Source organism: Festucalex cinctus, chromosome 5, assembly GCF_051991245.1.
Source record: "Festucalex cinctus isolate MCC-2025b chromosome 5, RoL_Fcin_1.0, whole genome shotgun sequence".
Taxonomy (NCBI): domain Eukaryota; kingdom Metazoa; phylum Chordata; class Actinopteri; order Syngnathiformes; family Syngnathidae; genus Festucalex; species Festucalex cinctus.
The window spans coordinates 9,605,136-9,624,188 of record NC_135415.1 but is presented as its reverse complement, the minus strand read 5'-3'; the positions used below and the strand labels follow the sequence as shown (position 1 = coordinate 9,624,188).

At 39.9% G+C, this 19,053-nt stretch overlaps 3 protein-coding genes across 10 annotated transcripts in view; 2 read left to right on the top strand and 1 right to left on the bottom strand.

Annotated features, from left to right (window-relative positions):
* emid1 (EMI domain containing 1) overlaps window positions 1–4,073 on the top strand; it is a 72,402-nt gene extending 68,329 nt beyond the window's left edge. For 3 of the 5 annotated variants that reach the window (XM_077523000.1, XM_077522999.1, XM_077523001.1), the window contains exons 15-16: window positions 320–404; window positions 3,032–4,073. In XM_077523000.1, coding sequence (XP_077379126.1) covers window positions 320–404; window positions 3,032–3,165 — 219 coding nt within the window. In that variant the 3' untranslated portion in view covers window positions 3,166–4,073. Of the gene's footprint in view, window positions 1–319; window positions 405–605 lie in introns of all 5 variants that reach the window. The other 2 variants (XR_013283756.1, XM_077523004.1) reach the window with 2 other exon arrangements.
* A 612-nt stretch (window positions 4,074–4,685) lies between these two features.
* rhbdd3 (rhomboid domain containing 3) lies at window positions 4,686–8,496 on the bottom strand. Of its 2 annotated transcripts, none has more exons than XM_077523006.1 (6): window positions 8,320–8,496; window positions 6,853–6,987; window positions 6,390–6,773; window positions 5,347–5,473; window positions 5,032–5,271; window positions 4,686–4,960 (listed from the first exon to the last, which is right to left on the bottom strand). In XM_077523006.1, exons 1-6 carry the CDS (start codon window positions 8,345–8,347, stop codon window positions 4,765–4,767), a joined length of 1,110 nt encoding a protein of 369 aa, XP_077379132.1. In that variant the 5' UTR covers window positions 8,348–8,496; the 3' UTR covers window positions 4,686–4,764. The 2 variants fall into 2 exon arrangements, with proteins under 2 accessions (XP_077379132.1, XP_077379131.1); XM_077523005.1 differs by lacking the exon at window positions 8,320–8,496 and adding an exon at window positions 8,110–8,261.
* ewsr1b (EWS RNA-binding protein 1b) lies at window positions 8,391–18,285 on the top strand. Of its 3 annotated transcripts, none has more exons than XM_077522998.1 (15): window positions 8,391–8,421; window positions 8,871–8,907; window positions 9,068–9,119; window positions 9,747–9,900; window positions 10,031–10,250; window positions 10,337–10,584; window positions 10,667–10,805; window positions 15,850–15,887; window positions 16,427–16,456; window positions 16,548–16,663; window positions 16,733–16,862; window positions 16,934–17,023; window positions 17,117–17,243; window positions 17,320–17,664; window positions 17,765–18,285. In XM_077522998.1, the coding sequence occupies exons 1-15, from the start codon at window positions 8,406–8,408 to the stop codon at window positions 17,799–17,801; spliced, it is 1,779 nt and encodes a 592-aa protein (XP_077379124.1). In that variant the 5' UTR covers window positions 8,391–8,405; the 3' UTR covers window positions 17,802–18,285. The 3 variants fall into 3 exon arrangements, with proteins under 3 accessions (XP_077379124.1, XP_077379123.1, XP_077379122.1); XM_077522997.1 differs by having other exon boundaries at window positions 10,331–10,584; window positions 15,853–15,887; XM_077522996.1 differs by having other exon boundaries at window positions 10,331–10,584.
* Window positions 18,286–19,053: the final 768 nt, after the last annotated feature.

Below are 19,053 nucleotides of genomic sequence, written 5' to 3'. Positions count from 1 at the left end.
AACAATAATGCATACATAGCATGAGCAAGTATAAATCCTGGAAGAGTTTGGTCCAGGTGTGTCAAACGTGTGACCGCTGTGACGCGCATGCTGCTGTTGTCCAGCCCAGCATGGCCGAGACATACTGTATAGCAGCATGGCCAGAGAATGAGGGAGCTCGAGACACATAGGAAGCAGATAACGCTGGACAAGATGTGTGGACTGTTTAACCTTCTAACTGCTGAACTGTATTGAGAAGAAAAAGCAAATGACCTGCAATCTTGGCGTGCAGTTCTTCGGCTTGCGCTCCTAACCATGACGGCTGTATCTATCTTCACAGGGGGACGGAATACATCAAATCAGAGAGGCGCTGAAGATCTTAGCTGAGAGGGTTTTAATCCTCGAGACTATGATCGGTATTCATGGTGAGTAGGAGGCCTGAGGCAGGGTCAGTTTAAGGCAGGGGTCAAGGTAGGGGGCTCCAAATCCCACTGCACCTCACCTACTGGGACAGGGGAGGGGCCACAGTCACGAGCAGCCCCCAGGACTCACTCAGGCTGGTGTTTCCACACTCCCTCACGCGCCAACCCCAACACCCCCCTCCCCCTGTCACTGCTCTCTGATAGGACTTTAGCTTGCAGATGTTCCACGACTTGCAGGCTGATCTTGAGCTTCTGGCTCGTAGGGTGACGCTGCTGGAGGCTATCGTCTGGCCAGGTAACGATGAGACATCACCACCCACAGCTCTGCTGGCCCTAAAAGAAAAAAAAAAGAAATCCAATCTAGGAATTTAGGGAGTGTTGGAAGCATGGCATGACATCACAGAATCTGACTGAACTGTGGAATGTTGATTTGAAGTAGTTGCTTTTAGAAATGCAATTTAGGTACAATTTTGTCTTGGGCGATTTTTACAATCAAGCAATGAGTAATTTTAATTTACAAAAACAATGTGCTTGGTGTGATAATGTGTTTCTGTATATTTAATGTGCTAGGCTGGACACATACAATCAAATTTGCTCAAAGAAGATTTGAAGGATATTTTAATTTTTCTCTCAAATGATCTTAGTTTTGAGACTGTCAATAACTTGAAATGCTTGGTCACAGACAACCACTCTCCCACCCAATATTTTCATTGATCGTACATCATCATCATCACACATTTGGACCAAAACACAATTCAAGATTGCGCTGCACTAGCGCTTCCTAGTGGGGAAGTTGGTGAACTACACTTTCATTGACCTATGACCCTTTGTTAAAAAAAAACTTCAATATTTGTCAGGAATGTCCCGTTTGGCTCACAGTAAGATCTCTATCCTGAGTTTGCTGCTTGAAGGGGTAAGTCAACCCAAAAAGCTTCCTTTTACAACAGGTGTATCCAAACTACGGCCTGAGGCCCATGGCATTTGCTCAAAATGACATTTAAAATGGCCTACAAGGTTACTGGTAGTAAAAGAAAATAATAAAAATTGGAGATGAGAGAATTGAGGTTGTCAGAAAAAATGGCTGCCACTATAACTAATAAATTCGTATATATACTGTAGCACTTTTCTAGATATGCATTGATACAAGTAAATTATTATTATTATTATTATTATTATTATTATTATTATTAAACATAACACAATTTCTCTTATAAACACCCAGGTGAGTGGTGTTCACAAACTGAGCCATGATTGGTCTTTACCTGAGCCCTGAGCAACTGTGATGGTTTTTCGTCAACAGCAATAGACAAAATGGCCGCCCCTGAAATAGATAAAATAGGTGGATTTTGCTTTATTCATATTCCACTAACGCAAGATTAATCTTTGCAAAGGAAATTTTTGGGTTGACATCCCCTAACGTAGCACTAAGGAACTTTTCAACCTTAATAAAATCTTTTCATAACTTTTCTGCTGAAACATCAATTTAAAACTAGCTGAATGGTACATTTGCCATGGCCCGAGGGGGTGTGTATCATTTTTACTGGCACTAAGCAACTTTAAGGAGAATGGTAGGAACACTACCACACAAAAAAACTACAAATTTGCTGACTGCTTTATGGCATACGTCACTCCCCCCTTTCCCCATTTGTTACAAAGACAGAAGGCAATTTGAATGTTGACACACAATTACTGGTTTCCTGGCAGGAGCTGCAAAACAACTGAAAAGTTTTGTCTGAGACAAAAAAGAAAAACAAAAAAGGGAAGCTACCTGGATAAAGGAACCATCAAGGATCAAAATTGGCCCTGCTTTCATTCGCTGCCGTGAGTTCAAAAACGACGCATTGCGCGTGTCCTCATGGGAAATGTGGTCTGCCTTCAGGCAAAACATTAGCGCTTTTGTCCATATGGCGCCGCCATAATCAACGTAAACTGAAAGTTCCTTAGTGTTGCTTTAAGATTAATGCTAATTAAACACATGTATAGTTTACAAATTTACCCCAAAAGTTTCTTCCCCCAAAAGTAGTATCCAAACACCCCATCTTAAGACCATAACACAAAAACACATCGGTACATTGACAAATACATATACTGTACATAAATTTGGAGCCACATGCTTTTCATTTGGACATACACAGTAAATTTGAAAATTGTACTCTAATCAACAATATTTGGTCCAAGTCTAAACAGAGTAAAATTTACATTTTTTCCATGAAATGCCATTTTCTCTGAATATTTTACTCTTCCAACTGTAAATTTTACTCTGTTTACAATGAGACCAAATATATTAATGAAAATATTTTCAGAGCAAAATGTACTCTATGAAATTTATTGTGTAGGAATAACATTATTAGGCACTGAGCAGTTGTCTGTGATAGTGTATGTACTGAATGTTGTTGTTGTAACCCTGCTCACCAGGCATACACTTTGTTGCAGCTTCTAGCAGCAAAGAGACTTGATAGACAACCAATGTAAAACAAAAAAAAAAGTCTCATCAAAATGAGGGTCCGATTGATAATTCCAGTTAAAAAAAACAACAACTACTTAATTGAGATAAAGACAACAGCATGCACGTGGTCAAGCACAGTGCTGGGCAGGGAGGCCCTGTTCCAACTGCTGTCTTTCTTCAACAGAACCTGATCTAGGCTCTGGGGATGGACCATTTGGCACAGCCTCCCCTAGTTTCTACAGAGATAAGCGAGCAGGCGCGCTTCCATATCGACACGCCTCTCCTCTGTCTTCCGACACCAAGGTTCGAGGGAAGTAGCCCCCCCACTCCCTGAGGACTGCAGACTGGGTTGGCTTCCCTCCCGTATAGGTCACATCGGCACTCAACTCCAAATTGATAGCCTTTTTGAGGGGGTTTTCCAGTCAGGTTTAGGTTGGGGGACACCTCAGGGAAATGCCAATGATACTCCACCATGTCCTCCTGCACCTGCGACAACTAGTTTGACATCCCCCCGCCCCCCATCACCATAACCACTTCCAGCTGCAGCTCCCTGGGTCTGTCTCACGTTTGACAAAAGGAAGCTCTGAAATACCTGTGGTGCTCCTCGGGCCACAAATCTTGGCAATAAGGGTCATGTAGCGTAATCAATTATGTAACGGAAGAGACTGGACTTGAGTCTGATTTTTTTCAATGTAACAGCATCATGAGCATGTCCAATTTCCTGAAGTACACCGACAAACCTCTTATTCATGTTTTGTTTTAGCTCTTATATTGTTAAACTCAGTTTTATGTAGTGCTCTAAAAACACCAAGTCATAACTACTATAACTGAAATGTGTTGCTACATGTGAGCGTGTTGTTTTCCAAGTAAAATGCACACTGAAAAAGTGATACAATATACTACAATATATTTACATTTGTTGCATATCCTATGATCCTGTGGATTTTATTTCATTCTGAAAATCATTTAGAAAAAAAAAATCAACACAGGAAATGGCAAAACTGGAACCACTGTTATGTTGGTGCTGTTGTAATAGAAGACTTTTTTTTTTTTATTCATCGTAAATCAAGCTTATTGTGAAAGTATTTAAAATTGTTAATGGTAGTTTGTTTTGTATGTCGACATTTAGCAACTTCCCATTTTGAATTTTTATTTCTTGCAAATGTGTTAGTGTTAGTATAATCCTGTCTTCTGATGATCGCTGTAATAAAACAATGTTGACTGTTTTTTTGTTTTTTTTAAACATGTTGCATCACTTTGTGCCCCTACAGAATGTTAACATCACTTGCTAAATATCACACGCCCTTTGAAGTAGAAAAGCACTAAATCTAGTTCTCAGATAACACAAAAATACATTTGATGATATGATTAGAAGTTGGATTTTTGTGAATGCTTTTTTTTTTTTACTTGAATTTTTGCTTTGCTAAGATTTTCATTGGGTGTACTCATTTTAGCAATATTAAATTGATAAATTGCACATTTGTGTGAACATGAACAAATGTTATTTGCGAACAATGACCCTCACACGTGCATGAAGCAAAACCCTCAAGGTAACTCATGTCTTGAAGCAATTGAGGCAATGTTTTGTCTATGTGGCTCCATCCTAAATAGTGTGTGGTCTCAAGATGAACAAGACAACTGCAAGGTGATGTGGCACTAAAATAAAAAAATAATAATAATAAAAGAAAAAAAAAAAAAAACGTTGTTCAGAACATTCAGTAAGATTCTCCCATCCCAATAAAAAACATTATTTTAAATAATTCATTGGCTCACTTTACATTCATTTTCCCCACAGTGATTGTAGGAAATGTAGTCAAATTCAAATCCCTAGTCTAAAGTCATGTTCACAACAGATTTATTACACAAAATGGGAGTCTAGTTTGCTGTTGTAAAGCCAACAATTTTTCAGGCTCCATATCATATAAGGTGTTGTTGTTGAGTCAAATAAGGGTCTTTGGGTGACGTAGTCTTCTTCCCTTTAGCGACAACCACAGCCTGCTCTCCAACACGGTCATCGATGAGTAAGGAAATAGCGCCATCTAGCTGTTTTGAGGCTGCAAGCGCCACAACAGCTTTTTCTGTTGGGAAACCCATCTTCTCCAGCTGCTGGAGTCTAGGAGGAAACATTGTGGTCACCACCATGTACATGAAAGATATGATTTGGGTATTTTTGGAGTTACCAACCTCAGTGCAGAAACAGATGATTTTGGCACTTCTACTTTTCGATTCACTTCATCTGGTGCATCCTGTAAGGATGCAAGTATTCCAGCCCTCAGCATCTGTTCTTCCAACACCTCTGCTTCAGACTCTGGCCTCCAGACAGACTGGGGCTCCTCCCATGTATGGTGGTTCAATGTTAAAGGATCCATCATGACAGGTGGTGTTGCATGTTCTTCATACATAAACTGAGACAGTGATCTTGACCTTTGAGAGGGAATAAAATAAAATTATTCATGACGAGTGTGAAAATGGAATGGGTGGAAACAAGATGACTCGTACATCTGTGGGGAGCTGTAGGTTGGCAATCTCAGTCTTGATGACGTGGGAATATACGCTGAAGATGGAATAAAGGTCAGGACACCGACTTTCTCCAGTTCTTGTAGCATCTCAATGAAGCTGTGACTATCTGAAAGGTTCATTAAGGATCACAAGAAGAGACTTTCTGGGACTCGTTAACTTCCTGAGCAAAAGGATGCACCAGATGAAGTGAATCTTCTATTTTTTATCGCACTTAATGAACAAGCAATAAACATCATAGAATAGAAATAAACCCTTTATCTTGATTATCGTCATTCAATAGTTTTCAACTACAGTACTAAACAATAGAATTTACAGCACACTCGAGAACATCGAACACAAAATGTGGTGAAAACAGTAGTAGTTCGCCTATGCATACTGAAGGCTTGATAATAAATATACCATGTGTGTACATGTATTGTATCGTCTGCATGTTTAGAAATTATTCTACACCGCAAAAAAACAAACTCAAACCAGTATTAAATATATCAAGTCATGTGCCAAAGTTCTTTGTCCACCCAGACATTTCTTGTTGCCAGTCTTTGACTACATTTATCTTAAAGTAAAACCAAAGTTTTAAGTAATCTGTTTTTAGGCTGATAGTTTAGCCAAAATTTCCTGTTCTATTATCAGATAATTGTGTTTAAAATATAGGTAATATATTTGTCATTTAATTACTTATTTTCTTGTTGTTTTTTTAAGCAGTGTTAGTTATGGATAATAGATGTTTTAATCATTCTGAAAATTCTTAATTGTTATTGCATCTTCAAATGGCAAAATGATGCACACTTCTTCAAGTATGACATCAGCTAGGGGAAGTTGAGCTACCTTAATGCAGACCACTATTGCTCAACTCTTCGACATATAGCATTTTTCTGCTGACAGGAATTTAGCACGGAGAAAAGTTAGAAAACCAATGCAAAGTCCACACATGAAGGCCATAGTAGTCGCAACACAAAACCGTGAGGCTGATGTGCTAGCTACTAGTCCAACATGCCACCAAACTGGCTCACATTAAAGGATACAGTTATGACCAATGCATATGGCACAGAAATTAAGCAGGGCAGGTGTCCCGGGTAGCACAATCAGACAAAGCAGCAGCAACAACCAGGGCAGAATCCAAACTGGCAAGCAGCCTTGCAGTCGCCTCTTTGTCATGTGACGGCACTGGGCTGTAAACAACGCCAGATGAATGGCAGCATAGCCACAGAACCGGCTGGCCTGAAGACTGAAGACAAAGATGACCAACGTGTAAATAAGAGGTAATACGGTCATTGTGAAGGTGGAGAGGGCCAGGTAGGCGACCGTGCCCCAATGACGCTCCTGACATGGTCCGAACAGCAACAGCAGAGTAACGCTGACAAGCAGAGAGGACAAGTCGTCATGGTTGAGAGCGTACAGGAACACGTCTGAGAGACACAAGGGTTAATATATAATTAACAGCGATGTTTGCAATGCATAAAATAACTATTTAGTAAGAATGGATACCTCTGAAACGTGGGAATTCTCCTCCTGGACCTAAACTGAGACCTGCTTGAGGACCAGCAGCATACACCGACAAAATAATCGCCACCAGTAGGGTAGTTCCAAGAAAGAATCCGGGACGATCTGATCCGAACCATACTGAAAATACACGATAGCGCATGACCTAAACGACTTGTTTGTCTTTGGGGGTTTTTGCGTTACGCAGGTATATTAATCTGAAGAAAGGTGGCCGCCGCCATCATGTCGTTTTTGAACGCATATGAAGTCTACTGCACTATAAAACTAACTGTTATTAGCAGGAAATTTGTCTTTTGATCTTGTACAGTCTCCATGCGGTGATAAGATTGAAAAAAAAATGCCCCAAAAGGTTCACGGCTCGGTAGGAACATTATATGTGAGTTTAAGCGTAGTGTATTGTTTTTAATGTGATCACTTCCGCGTGACGTCATATGAGACGCTTCTTCACTAGCAGTTGACAGAGTATGATACTGCCACCTATTGGACACACGGAGACATTGAGGGTAACACAGGTCGCTTGCATTTGATTTACTGTAGCCTTACTGTGTAGTTGAATGTACTGTTACTGTACTCCATCCATCCATTTTCTTGACCGCTTATTCCTCACAAGGGTCGCGGGGGCTGCTGGCGCCTATCTCAGCTGGCTCTGGGCAGTAGGCGGGGGACACCCTGGACTGGTTGCCAACCAATCGCAGACTGTTACTGTACTGTATTGTTAAACTACCTTCAACTAAACACTCCTTCAAAGATTGTCACCTTACAACAGAGTGATCTTGTTTTACTTCTGAATGTGAAAATGTTGCTCAGCTGCTGCTCAGTGCAGGGATGGAACTATTCTTGTGGGATATATGGCTGTGGAGTGTGGACCACCCCAAAATCCAGAAATCTCAGACAGTATTTGACTCATTGCCATTAACGAAAAGCTGTAATATATTGTGTGTTTTTTCCCCCCAAGATAATTATAGTATACAACAATAAGTAATTGCTTGATGGATTGATTTTATTTTGGCATGTTTAATCATTTAAAGTTTAAGTGTACCTTGTCTCGTCAGATTTTTTTTAATGATATATATCTATCTATATATATATATATATATATATATATATATATATATATATATATATATATATATATATATATATATATATATATATATATATATATATATATATATATAACGAAATGAAATAATAAAGTGAAATGACGGTTAAGTTCATTAATATGACTGTTTTTTCTTCTACCTTTTGGTAAAAAAAAAAAAAAATGAGCCAGTAAATCGAACGCCTTTACGAAGTGCGAATTCATTTTCGTACAAATACATAAAATAAAGCTCACGAGCACTGTTATCGTCACATACAAAAAAGACTTTCGAAAGACATCACTGTAGTGTAGTAGCTGTGTTAAGTTGGTCAAACAAAGTATCGCGTTATTTTAAACAATGAGTCTGTTACCTCGCGATATTTCCTCGTTGTTGCGCATTCATAGGCGTCTCTCCAACGATCAACTTTGTCCAGTCGTCTTTTACAAGACATACAAAATGGCGTCGGCTCCTGGTAAGTGTAGATTTCGGAAGATTTTCTTTGAATTGCGTTTAGAATGTTGACTCATATAGTAATACGCGAGTGTGTTACGTATTGTAAAGAGAAGGCGTCCACAGAATTAGTTATTTTTTTTAGCTTATTGAAGCGAATATGCATTGACGCCTGGCACAAGGCCTAACGTAATTCATCGACGTACGTCGCCTTTTTCAAATCCCCTCCTCTTCATTTAGACGAGCCTTTCTGGCTTTCAATTCATTTTTTTAATGTGAGGATTCATAACGTCAACATACATGTGTTGTTTGCTTAGCTGTGTTATTGTTGAAGCATCGTCATTCATGGCCCGCCGTTGAATGGCGCTCAAACCGCGGGCTGGTTGAACGTGATTGTTAGCATTAACATATTAGCATTTTGACTAGTAGAACTTCAAATTTTACTTTATTTTTATTTTTTGCTTTCAACAGATTACAGTTCCTACAGCCAATCCAGTTCTCAACCGGGGTGAGTGTTCAACCAACAGATTGTAATTATTATTCCGTGTCGATTTACGCTGAAGCTGCGACGTGTTCATTGTTACGCGACCGCATGTGCTTTACGAGTACGCTATAGTCGCCATTCTGTTTTCTTTTTGAGTCAGTTCTTGAACTTGCCTTCTTTGCAGGTATGCATCCTATGCTGCTCCGGCATCACAAGGTTATGGACAATCTGCCCAGGTAAATGCTTATCGTGTACCTACATTCTCAAACGTCCAAAAATGCTTTCTGTGAGGGAAATAAACGAATAAACGAAAATATATTCAATTTGACATCCATAGACGCAAAGTTTTGCGGAGGAATTAAGGAATGAGTCAACAAAAAGATAAACATTTTTTAAGTATGGAGCGGATATTTTGCACTGACCAGCAACTCATCACTTAACGCTATTTTGCTGTGAATCGGCTGGTAATGCCAATAACAGCCTATGCTCTGACGGTTATGGTTAGCTGGTAATACCGAAAGCAGTTGATCTTTAGTGGCAAAACAAAATTAAAACTTAATAAAATTACACAGAATGGGGTGAACCGAGGCAGGCCCTGTACATGACTCGGTCCAGCGATTGACCAATCAGAGCTGTTCACAGCCAAATAGGAGCTAACTGTTTTGCCGGTCGTGACAAAATATCCATTGCTTTTTAAGTAATTGTCTAATTGTGTAACAGTAATATTTATACTATAAAGTGGGAAGTATTGGCAGCGATTACATACAATTATGATATTGTCAATGAGTCATTTGATCAGCCAATAGAGGCCAAGCATTGTCTATGGTTCCACTGTGGTTTAATTTTTGCTTTGAATTCTTCAGGCAGGTTATGGCCAGCAAAGTTATGGATCATATGCCCAGCCCGCTGCGGCTGCTGCTGACAATGCGTACGCACAGGCAACCCCTGCTGCTGGAAGTTACGCTCAACAGCAGCCACCACAACAATACAGCTCCTCCTATGGCCAGCCAGCACAAGGTGTGTGAGCAGAGTGGATATGTTGAGATTGGAATCTGGACAGAATTAGTGTTCAAATTGTTTGTGAGTTACCCCTACCCTATTAGATTTTTATTTATTTAAGTTAATTTTTGTCTTATGTGCTCCTCAGCTGGCTATCCTGCTGCCCAGACGACGGCTCATGGTTACACCCAATCCTCCCAGGGTTATGGAGCACAAGCTTATGACGGTGCTCCTGCTGCTGCTGCCGCTGCCGCCGCCGCCGCTGCTACTCCAGCTGCATCCCAGACTTACGGTTCTCAACCTGGCTATACTGCTCAGTCTGCATATCCTGCTTATGGTCAGCAGCCAGCTCCTGCTGCACCACAGAGGTGTGTACCCATTTACAGGTAACTGTCTATGATGGTACTACAAAGGTTTTTGCTGCATTGTTTTTTTTTTTTCTCATTAGTTACAGTGCGAGCAGCCAACCTGCTGGTTACAACCAAAGCAGCTACTCGCAACAAGCAGGATATGGCCAGCAACAGTCTGGATACCAGGCTCAGCAGACCAGCTATAGCCAACCGCAGAGTGGATACCAGCAGCAAGCCCAGCAGCAGGCCCCTCCTTCTTATCCACCCCAGGCTGCAGGCTCCTATGGGCAGCCCCCAGCCAGCCAATATGGCCAGCAGGGTGGACCACCCAGCTATCAGTCCAGCCATTACAGTAAGCTTGCTTCCTGTCGTACTACAGTGCCATTTACATCAATAGGGGGAAAAACACATTCTGATGGAGTTATTGTTTATAGATAATTACAGGCAGGATGGTCAGGGAGGAGGCTCTGGCTACTCAGAACCTTCAAGGTACTCAGACGGCAGGGGCCGTGACGGTTTTGACAGAGGTGGAATGATGCATCGTGGCCGTGGCGGCATGGGTCGTGGCATGGGGTAAGTCCGTTTCTTGAGCACATGACTGACTGACTGTGTTTTGACTCTGCAGGTGCTATGGCCACTTAGGGCAGGGCTGAGGCAAATAAGTTCAAGTGCTGAAAATGATGACCAGAGTACTTTTTCAGTTACCACAATTAGTTTTTTTTTTTTTTTTTTTTTTTTTTTTTTTTTTCTCTCCATTCTTATTGAATTGTTACTGGCCAACTAAGCTAGTGTTTTTGCACAATTGTTTCTCTCAGCCCTGCCACTAAATTGCCTTGGTAAGTGAAAATTTCCTACATTCTATCAGAATTTTTTGGGGGGCCTGTGCATACTATAGGAAGGGGCAGGTTGAGGGATTTGAATAGCGATGCTTTATTGTAAATCAGATTTTAATTACGAACGCTGGGAAAGGATGGATAGAGCTTACCAATATTCTACACATAGCTATGAATTCAGTTGGATTTCAACACAGATTCACAATTCAATATTTCAGGGGTGTACTGTACTGATAGTGGTAAGGGCTCTTCATTTTGTACTGTGATATACAGATGTACAATTTTGCTGTTACTTTTTTAGATGCATTTAGTGTTTTACGGTATAACCGTTTGAGTAAATGGGTTTTGCAAATTACATGACTTAATTAAATTCGATCTGATGTACTAAAATATACAGAAGGTTGTCATCTAACATCATTCCACCTCCAGTTGTTTACCTTTTGCATAAAGAAGCTCACTTTGGTGTTTGGTTGTTATCTTTTTGAAACGGCATGCAGTGTTTAGCCCTTCCCTAAGAGGCTAATTAATGCCAACATTGGAAGGGTAAACGTACTTGTGGTGCTGACATTCATCAATCTAAAGGCAAGTGAAATGAAAGAGGCACAAACATTCCTGGTCTTCTACTGAGCATTTTTTTTTTTTTTTTTAACAATTGTGGCAAACCGTTGATTTGACCATGTGTTTTCCACTGTAAATATTCACCCAAACAAGTACTCTTAAGTAGTGGTAAGGACTAGAGCTGGGCGATAATTCGGTATGTGTCATGATAGACGGGTGTTGATTATCAATAGAAAATGCGTTCAATTTTATTTAAAAAAATAAAAATTGGGAACCCCCCTGCCTTGAACTGCAAGGCATTCTATGGGGTGCATGCAGGCAAAGGCAACAATATGGCTGTAAGAGTCGTGCTATAATTACCAGCAAGAGGAAATTTTGTGCACAAAAGAATGCTTTGAGTGCACAAGAACTATTTTTGTGAACGTTGTCCACTGAGCACTTGCCTGCTGTATCTTAGGAAACTGCAGTGACGAAAGTACACACGTGTGTCGCACGCGTACACTGAATGAACGTGTGGCTTGACTTTAACTGAAATATCCAGTTGCCTCTGTGTGTACTACTTGTGGTAAGATTTATATTTGCAAACTAATATGCCGAAAAACACCTGGATAGATTCATTTTGTAGAACTAAAGGTGTTTTCCCTTTCTGACATGCTTGTCTGTGCTAACCGGCTCTTGCCCTTAGCGTTGCAAAGAATCCTCAATCAGGTAAGTAAAATTATAAAATAAGTAGGGCTGGGTCTAAAATAAAGATATATCCAATTGATATTCCTTTTCACTGCCCAATATCGATTCCTAAAATCATGAATCGATATCTTTTAATGTGGCTTCTCCCGCCCCGCAAATCGTGCCAAATGACCAAAAAGAAGTAAGGTAAGAATTAGACCTAAAAATACAAAATGTGGAGGCATAATTATGTACTATGGCTGTGTCTCTTGCAGTACAGGTAAATTTGTTTTTATTCATTTATTAACCACTGGAACCTTAGTATAACATCTCTCACAGAAATGCAAATGTTGTGATTTGGCAGTGTTTTTGCCATTTCATTTACATAGCACCGTGGTTGTAATTGATTTCAATTACGGTACTCATGGTTTTGATCAGGTCATGTTCAATAAAACATACATGATTAATGTAACTGTATAGGATTCAATTATAAATGTAAATATTCACATTTTTACTAATGCACCAACCAAGAAGTTTCTACTACTTTGCAACATTGGTACTCCTGGGAATGTTTTCCATATAAAACTAAAATTGATACTTCATGAAATCCTTAACTGAATCAAAAATCAATGTGAATTGAATCGATTTTGAAAATCTGAATCAATACCCAGCCCTAAAAATAAGCCTTAAACCAACAATGAGCCTGCTAACAAGTTAAATTACACCCAATGTGTTGGGGTCAACTGAAATGAATGCACAGGTTGTTTTTTTTTGTTTGTTTGTTTGTTTTTTAAGTGCCACACTTCTATTGCGTGATCAATGAATGGAGGTTTAATCTAAGTATATCAATGCTACTGCTTTGGGGTATCTTTCCATTAGACTTCTTTACGAACACTGCTGGGGAAGCATGGATGTAAACATAACACACAATCACATTGTACACAACAATGTACTTGAAAGAGTTTTTCTATCAGATATTTTGAATGGTATTTTTTTTCCTTAGGATTTGTTTTTATTATAGTTTATCTAACTCATTTCAATACTTCTACTTTCACTTTATAAAAAGAAAATTGTATCGATCAAATACTACCCTGTGTTCAACTTTTCATCCACATGATCGCCCAGCTCTAGTAAGGATGCAAAAGCAACAAATGTAATGCACATTTTATGAATTTATAAGCACATACCGGTTTTATGTCACACATTGAGGTTGTGTTTAATCACTCCATTATACCAGGAATTAGTGGTGCAACGGATCATCATTGTTCCGTGGTCGGTTCGGATCACGTGCAATCCGCGGATTGGCTTGGGGGGGGGTGCATTCACAGTTGATATCATTCTGACATGTCAAGGAAGCTGAAATGACGTAACACACTAAGCCTAACTTCAAAATAGTTTACCAAATACAGTAAGACATTGATGGCAATGCAAAAAAAGCCTTAGTACACTTTTACTTTGAAGTTGGCCCATGTTGTGGCGTGATGGCTAGCGTGACTTCCCATTTAGACGTTTAGGATTTCATTATCATAGTTGATTGACATTGTAGGTGTGGCCAACATCAGCACAACGCCATCCCTAACTCATGTGTAATTGTTAATTTAGAGCGCTAAGAAACTACTAATTACGCCGTCATTGTATAAAACGGAAGAAGTCTCTGACGTAAGTGGCTAGCGGCTATCTGTTAACATCCAGAGTTTTTCCTGGCTCGAGTGTTTCTGGGCTGTTTCTTCTGTTGTTGGTTCAGGCCTTTTCGGTGCACTGCTGTTGATATAGCGCCTCCATAATGGCACAACGCTGCAACTTAAATTAAAATACGTTGCTACCGAGCTCAATCAACACAGCTGAAGCGCTGCGGCTGTGTAGAGTGTTTTCAATATTGTGGACCAAGGCTATTTGTAATTCAATCTCCATGTTAAAGGAAGAGAATGTGCCTTAGATTGCATTTTAAGATCTTTTCATTATTTAAATAAAAAAAAAAAAAGAAATGGAAATTTGTCTTTTTTTTATAAAACACTGCCCATTATTTTATTTTTTGCTTACCCAAAAAAAAAAAGATCCGACCCGAACCAACTGACTTTTGTAATCCGTTGCATCACTACTAGGAATCAGTTTTTGTAGGATAAAACATACAAATGTATTCCATGAGTGATGGGGTTCTCAAAAGGAAAACGTCTGTGTGTGGTTGTTAGGGTTTTGGTGGAAAGTAGTTTAAAAGAAAATTGGGGTTATGCAAAATGCCATTTGTTTTTTTGCTCTTTGCGACTCGGCCCATTTTATACTGGGTGCTAATATGCATAATGTGAACGTGTTGGTTGGTTTAACCTAAGAATAATACACTTATCAACCCATAATTAGATACTTCTGTCTTTAATTTCTTTTAATATTTATTTGATTTTGGAGGGGGCTGTTGCCATTTCATTGAGTTATTTATATATATATATATATTTATTTTATTGATTTATTTATTTTATTGATTTATTTATTTTATGGAGTTTTGTTTGGGTGGGGTAAACAAAGGTACTATTTGGCATGTGTACATAATTACTTGTAGAGTAAATGCAAATTGCTTTCAGTCAAGCGCTTTTCTGTTAAAGGGTTCCCATAAAAAGGGGGAAAAAATGCCGTTCATGGCATGGTATTTAAGTATGACCATTAAACAGGAGTGCTTATTTTTCGGTAAAGGAAGATTTGACGTTTGAGGGGTTGCCAGTGACGCAGAAATGATCAATAGGATGTAGATGAAGAATTTTAGAATTGCACAGGGGTTTTTAGGGGGGGGTGGTCTGGTCACAATGTCATTTTGAAATGTATAACACTGTATTATGTGTTACTGTTTGATCACATTGAGAACTTTTTAACATGCTTTGTCACATTTATACCGTACAGGTAACAGAGCCATTTAAAAGCATCATTTCTCTAGAAAGTATCTGTACTCAGTGCAGAGACGCCAAGTTAAAGCCCCGCAGGAGGGATCTTAAACAGATTGGGGTTCTGCCTTATTTTCCAACAACTGAGGATGGTGGTGTTTCTGAGCATGATGGGTGTTATATTTTGTGTTTTTTTTTTTTTTATATAATTATTTTTAAGACCTGAACAGGTGTTTTAAAAAATAATGGTTATTTCTGTAAAATGTGTATAGTTTACATGTTTTTGCTATGTAGCATTTACTGTTAATTGTATACATTGGTTAATGTGACTTCAGATGCATTGTCCTGTTTTTTTATTTTTATTTTTTTATTAAATCATAATCCTCTGTAAAACTAGACTCTAATGTTAAAAGCAAATGGTATATTTGTCAATGCATCTGAAATTTTACAAATGTTCAGCTTGTCACTTTTTTTTTTTTTTTTAAAGATTTTATACACAACTGTTATCACAGTTACCAGTATTAACAAATATATCCCCTCAGTTACTCTGTATGAACGAAATTGGGGGATTTAACTTAACTGTTGGCCTCGATAGAATGTTTTTGATTCCCCCCAATCAAGCCACTTTGCTCGAGCCATGGATGTGGCTGTAAAAGGGAAATGGTCTTCATATCTTCATTTATTCCCCCATAGCAGCGCTGGAGACAGAGGTGGCTTCAGTAAGCCTGGTGGTAAGTTAACGAGAATTACACTGGTTAGTCCTTTACAAGCCTTAATAACATTCAACTATGTTTTCAGTATTCATTTTGCTATCTTGGTATGGAATGTCAATTTATGAACATGCCCAAAAATTAGGGGAAATTTGTCCAATGCCTGAGACCATTTTCAGAGGTTTTTGGTGTAATTCAACCATCGCTTATGGTTTGACCAGTTTCCAAAGGTTAATGGGAAAAAAACCCAATACCACTCATGACTGGGTTGACTTTCAAAAACAAGTTCATATCTTAAATGGTTTTTGGGAAGCATTTATTTACTGGTCTAAGAGGCTTTTCAAAGAACACAAAATTATTCTTCATGGGGTCGGAGGTATTTTACTTTTTCAATCGCGTGTACGCTATGATGGTTAGCATGGCCCTACAGTGTGTAACCAAGTCTGAACTCTTCGTAGAGCTCGTCTGGTGTTGTATGCAGAATTTGATGAACTTGTACTGACTTTTTTTTTTCTCCCTCCCCTCCATTTCTTTTGGCCCCCCCACTCACTGGACCACAGGACACATGGGCGGCGAAGAGCGTGAGATGGGTGAGTTGAATTTGAGCATTAGAATTGTGGGGTCTCCACTCTAAACATTTATTTGATATTACTCTTTAATACTTTCTTTTGCTTCTCTTAGGACGACCTGAAGAGCAAGATGAATCTGAGAACTGTGCTATCTACATCACTGGCTTGACCGAGAAGGCCACCATTGACGAGATGGCTGAATTCTTTAAAAACGTCGGCCCAATTAGAGTAAGAATAACTCTGGAAGACTTGTAACCAAAAGATAGTAGGCTAACTGCTCATTTTTTTCCCCTGTAGTTCAATCGCAGGCTCGGCCAGCCTGCCATTAACATCTACACTGATAAGGATTCAGGAAAGCCCAAAGGGGATGCCACCCTCTCCTATGAGGAGCATGTCTATGCGAAAGCTGCTGTGGAAAAGTTTGATGGTACAAGAGCCTCTTTATTTAACGTTTCACTTCTGAAATGGAAATGCTTATTTTTGTTGTCAAACTCACAGGTAAGGAGTTTCAGGGCCGCAGGCTCAAGGTGTCAATGGCACGCCGTAAAACCCAGATGCCCATGCGTGATGGCATGATGGGCCGTGGAGGTATGTCGACAGTGCTCCTTTCCTGGACTGCATAATTTTTCACATTTACAACTTTATAGTGCCTTTTTGTAATTGTACAAAATACTACATTAGGTATGATGGGCCGCGGAGGCGAGCGTGGTGGGTTCATGCCCCGAGGGGGCCCACGTGGCATGGGCCGAGGTGGACCCACAGGAGCCAACATGCAGCAGAGGGCCGGGGACTGGGAGTGTCCTAATCCGTATGTATTTGGTTATCTTTTTCTCTTAATAATACAACGTGAACGGCACTTGTTTCAATATGTGCTTTGCTTTCAGGGGTTGTGGCAACCAAAACTTTGCCTGGAGGATGGAGTGCAATCAGTGCAAAGCTCCCAAACCAGAGGGCTTGGGCGGTGGGTCTCCATTTCCCTCTGGTGGCGAAAGAGGCAGAGGTGGGATGGGAATGCGAGGAGGCAGAGGCATGGACCGCGGCGGGCCCTCGGGTGGTCCCGGAGGTTTCCGAGGAGGCTGGGGAGGCGACCGTGGCGGATTCAGGGGAGGCGATCGTGGCGGATTCAGGGGCCGCGGCGGCATGGATCGAGGCGGTTTCCGTGGTTCCGGCCGTGGAGGACCACCCAGAGGAAGGGGAATGGGTCCACCTGGTGGCAAGATGGATATGAGGTACAGAAACAGCCAAGATAGTCAATAGTTTAGTGCCAAATTGTCTAAGAGCCTGTAAGCCGTTATGTGACACCAATTGATGATTGTTGCTCTCTTTTAGGGACCATCGCCAGGAGCGCAGAGAGAGACCATATTGAAGTTCTTCTTAAACCTTCCCTGTATGGAAGTTTTTTTTGTTTTTTTTAAGATGAGCATTTTTAATTTATGGCTCCATTATTGTCACCTTATTAAAATAATGGCCTAAGTAGTATTTTTACATGATGCTGGCCACCTCTAGAATTGGCTACACCCTTTAAACGGACGTTCATTTCTACCCCCGCAATAAAATCTCTAATCAGCGTTTGGTTCAATTTGTGTTTTCTGGGGGGAAAGCCAGACAATTATTTTAGGAAGGTGACGATGTTGATTTATCTAACTGTTCTGAAACATCCTGTGCAGTTTACACTTCCATTTTTATTTTGTTCTAGTTTGTTCATATGCCACCTTGTTACATGCATGTCTTTTATAAAATGCAACATAGTTTTGTCATTGTATCAACGCGGTATGTGTTGTATTTTTGCCTGCCCCGTTTCCTTTAAAAAAAAAAAAAAAAGTTGGGAATAAACCTTTTATTAATATGTAGTGTTGGGTCTTCTTTGAATCAAACTTCCTGGTTTGGGGGGGTTATAGGAGACAGGATATCACTTAAGTCCAGTGAGTTATAAAACTAGTCACAAGTCAGAGTAAATACGACAGCTGACTTCTCAATGTGATCTTTTGCATAACGGTGTATTTAATAGTACCTGTTCATTTGTTGTGTGTTAGAATTCAAGTGTAGTCAAACTGCCCTTTATTGACAACATTTTGACTGCTGTGCAACACGGGTTTAATCATATCAAAAGGTGGCGCTGTTTGTAGAAAAGCATGACTAAATATGCTTTCTCGGCATGCTTAAAAGCCAAAGGATGTTTTGGAAAACTTCTGTCTGTATATTTATACACCATGTTAACACTTTTAACCTGATTGAATCCCATTGTTCTCTTAAGTGATGCACATGAAATGTTTATCTGCAAACACAAATTCCAAACAAAGGAATTTGTTTGCAATGACATAGACTAATTACCCCCCTTCCCGCCTTTCACGCAATCATCTTTACAGCAGCCAACATGGGAAGTAGTTCTCAATGACTGATTAATGGACTTCTACACATGCTTTACTGACAGAGAAGCTGATTCATCCAGGCCCAGAAAATGATCTCATCAAAACTGCCACCCCATTCTCTTTCTCTCCTGCTCCCCCTCCCTTCCCTTCATTCTCTCTTCCTTCTTGAACAGACACATCCCTCTTGTTTTAAATCAAAACAAGCCCTCCTCCTTGGCAGTGGGTGCTGCTTAAGTTTAAACTGTCACA